The sequence below is a fragment of the Vanacampus margaritifer genome, chromosome 9 (genome assembly GCF_051991255.1).
Source record: "Vanacampus margaritifer isolate UIUO_Vmar chromosome 9, RoL_Vmar_1.0, whole genome shotgun sequence".
NCBI lineage: Eukaryota > Metazoa > Chordata > Actinopteri > Syngnathiformes > Syngnathidae > Vanacampus > Vanacampus margaritifer.
Window position 1 is genome coordinate 25368729 of NC_135440.1, and position 3706 is coordinate 25372434.

Genomic DNA, 3706 nt, shown 5'->3' on the forward strand with positions numbered 1-3706 from the left:
CCCTAATTTTTAATAATCAACTTGTCAGGCGATTCAATTTTTTTATTGTAATTAATCGCATGACTTCACTAGTTAACTCACGATTAATCACAAATTTTATATCTGTTTTAACTGTACAATTTTTTTTTATTGTACACTCATATTCTTGTTAACAAAAGTGAAAAAAAAAGTTAAACTAATAGAAATAGTTCAAATGAATTTTTGACGTTTATAGCCGTCAGTGGCAGTGAATGAGTTGAAATATAATCAGTTGAACTGTTGCATTACTCTCTTTTTTACGACTTGATTTTGATTAAAAGAGACTAAAATGATTATTAGTCTCCACGTGCGTCACGAAACCTGACTTGTTCACACCTCAGTGTGACAAAAGCAAAGCAAAGCGCATCACCCTCGCGTGTCCTCCGCCATTGTCGGACTTCAGCCGTCTTCCACAGCGCTTGACATCATCACCAGTAAATCCCTGCAGGAGCTTCTTAAACAACACACACGCGCGACGTGATGTGCTTACATGCAGAAACAGAACCGTGATTCATCACCTCTGTTGAATGTGGGTCTTTTCTAGCAATGCGCGCGACCACGGGACAGGAAAAAGACCCTCATGTGGAAACCGCTAAGCTTCGTACTTGAAGAAATTGCACAATAGCGATATGCAAATGAGATGTGTCACACCTCCTGCTATTTGTTTTGTTGACGATAGGAAATGTTCTATTGACAGTTCCTGGAATAAACAAGACGTTGCTCTTGTGCCTGGTCAAGTCAGCACTTTTGACTGAAGCTGTGCTACATTTTTTTTCTTTCATTTTTTGAAAAATAATGTATTTTTCCCCTTCCGCTGATACTTCATTTTGCATTTGTTTGCAAAACAACCCCGCAGTAGATGGAAATAAAGTATGACAGTTTCTTTTCAGATCATGTTGATTGACTAGATTTCAAGTTAACTCATCCACTGCCTACTTCTATATGACAGTCATGGAAACTTGTATTTAATAGTTTCAGGTTGTCTAAATTTCCACACAAACATTGACACTCATCAGGTTGAAGCGAAGACGAAGTCAAATGATGCTGAGTTTGCTACTTTGAAGATGACAAACTATTCCGTCCAGTACTTATGGAATGTGAAGACTATATCCTCCTCCTCGTGCGTAAGTTAGTCAAATAAACTACTATTTGTTATTGTGAGAAGTTATTATAATTAGAGTTTAGTGTAAAAAAAATGTTTACATTTACTTAAGTACATTTCAGAACATTTTCTCCGATTTTTTTTCAGTCTTTTTTTTTATTTCGTGTGTTTGCCACATCTACATAACAAGTATCGAACATTTTTTTATATTTAAAAATATTTTTCAAAAAATACAATAACACACAAAAGCAAAAATTTAACAACGAAAGCGACAGTACTTATTTTTTCCACTGTATTTCCTTTCCTAACTTTTCTTCGCAATGTGCTTTACGGTAGCTGTGTATGACAAGGCACGTCGGCGCAATGCATTGTGGGACAGTGCGTTAAGATGGCTGCCCCCTCGGTCAGCATTCTAAAGTGTCAATAACGGAACTTTTCAAGCGTCAAGCTTGACCTCTTATCGTTATCATCGTCTTAGCAACAACATATTCAACTGGGGTGCGACTGAAAAGAGGTAAAGGCGTCATTTAGTGCGACACGCCGGTGCTTATTCTCCTACGAAGAGGAAAAGTGTGTTGTGTGCTAGCTCAAGCTACACTAGGGTCAATGTAAAAGACAAACACGTGCGGTACCTGCTATCCTCAAATTTTCTATTCGTGTTTTTTTGTACCTTAATCGCAGAAGACATGTTTGCTGTTGGAGGGCTCCTTCGAGCTGGAGTCTCGTTCTGTCGCACGGCGGGGGCTCTGCTAGACACAACTCGGACCTTTTCTACTGGTAAGAACGGGACAGTGGGTCCTCGCTTTACGACGATCTCGACATACGAGAGGCACAAGAAGGCTATATATTCGTTTTGATAATAAACAATTCTATTGGTGTCTCATTTACACGTCAAATTCGTACAGATGATAAACAATCTGACAAAAAATAAATACAGTAATTCTAAAATTATCAGAAACATGAAGTAGTAGTTAAAGAGAAGCTGGAAAAAAATACAAAAAGCTTTTATTTTTTTTAATGAAATGACTACCAATCCGTGCATTGTATCCATGTTTGGAAGAAGCCGGATTCTGATCGGATAGCTGATTGCATTATTATTATTACAGTATTTTAAATTGTGTCAAATCCCAACTTCAGAGTTCTCATGTGACGTGTGCAGGTACATGTCATCACATCAGGATGCACTCCATCCCCAAGCCCAAAGTGGTGGACAGGTGGAATGAGAAAAGGAGTATGTTTGGCGTGTACGACAACATAGGAATCTTAGGTAAGAATGTTCGATGAGCATGTTTTGATAGAAAGTCTATAACAGTTGAATGTGTGTCTGCAGGAGATTTCAAAACTCACCCCAAAGACTTGATCATCGCCCCCTGCTGGCTGAAGGCTTTCAAGGGCAACGAGCTGCAGCGTCTCATCAGGAAGAAGAGGATGGTGGGAGACCGAATGATGACTCTGGAAAGACACAACTTAGAAAAAAGGATTCGCTTCCTCTACAGACGCTTCAACCGCACTGGCAAACATCGCTAACACAAAGGCGTCCGACCTAGTTGTGTATTTAGGTTTTTTTTGTAAGTTGTATGCATATGAATAAATGGTGTAGTAGTCATGTGTGTGTGTGTGTGTGTGTGTGTGTGTGTCTAACGAAATAACTCAAACTAAAATAAAAATAAAACGTTTTCATTAACGAAATAAAATAAATACAAAAATGATTCTTTTTTTTTTTAACTAACTGAAACTACATTTTACGTTTGATTTTCTACAAGTACAGTGGTTGCTTGACTTAAAAGTGCCCCGATATGTTTTTGTTTGTTGTATGGTAGATTTTTTTGTGTGCAAGGCAAGCAAGCTCCAGATATGTTTTTTTTTTTTAAAAGATAGGTTTTAAGTTTCTTTTCAATTACGTAAACAACGCTCACAATCACACTCTAATTTTTGCATTATGACACATATTTGACTATATTTCAAAGCTTGTAAAGTAAACTTACATTTGGATGCAATTAATACAGTATTACAAAAGCCTAAATAATATTGTATATAATTTGCCTGCAATTCAAGATCCATCAGGTGTCTGTATTGAGCAGAAATTCTTGATCCTAAACGCCTCACGTTACTGTAGTGTAGCATTTTTTTTTTTTTGAATGACGGTAGTATACTGCCCCCTAGTGGCCAAATCGCAAACACCAGGAACTGTCATGAATTAATCATGACGCACAAACAGTTTCTTTATATTTCGTTTAAATATGTTATTGTATACAGCACAATATTATAGAGTGCCATTTTCTTTATTTAATAAGACATAACGTTTGTTTTGTTGCCACGGATGCTTTTCAATGGAGTTCCGGTCGTAACGTCAAAATGTCGTAAAGCGAGGACCCCCCCTGTACAGTAAATAGGCTAACAAACAAATGCAAACATGTTTGCATTGACGTGGAAGGAGGATCCATCCGTAGAAAAAGAGTTGAGTCGACACTTCGAGTCCGTGGGCTGCAGTGACGTGCACTTACCCCCCCACCCCGACCGAACTAGGGCTGCAGTACTGCAAAGTGTGCAGGTGGAGGAGGGGAGGGGGTGAGCGGGGGTAGTACC

General features: G+C 38.4%; 1 protein-coding gene across 1 annotated transcript; it reads left to right on the forward strand.

Moving 5' to 3' along the window:
• Positions 1-1476: 1476 nt before the first annotated feature.
• On the forward strand, positions 1477-2726 carry mrpl51 (mitochondrial ribosomal protein L51). Its single transcript, XM_077576912.1, has 4 exons — positions 1477-1634; positions 1802-1897; positions 2280-2387; positions 2451-2726. Exons 2-4 carry the CDS (start codon positions 1807-1809, stop codon positions 2645-2647), a joined length of 396 nt encoding a protein of 131 aa, XP_077433038.1. The 5' UTR covers positions 1477-1634; positions 1802-1806; the 3' UTR covers positions 2648-2726.
• The last annotated feature ends 980 nt before the right edge of the window (positions 2727-3706 follow it).

Bases quoted from the DNA above. Each gene is read 5' to 3' on its own strand.
- mrpl51 (XM_077576912.1), top strand. From the start codon at position 1,807: ATGTTTGCTGTTGGAGGGCTCCTTCGAGCTGGAGTCTCGTTCTGTCGC. The intron at 1,898-2,279 runs GTAAGAACGGGA...TGACGTGTGCAG, and splicing joins AACTCGGACCTTTTCTACTG to GTACATGTCATCACATCAGG. The intron at 2,388-2,450 runs GTAAGAATGTTC...GTGTGTCTGCAG, and splicing joins CGACAACATAGGAATCTTAG to GAGATTTCAAAACTCACCCC.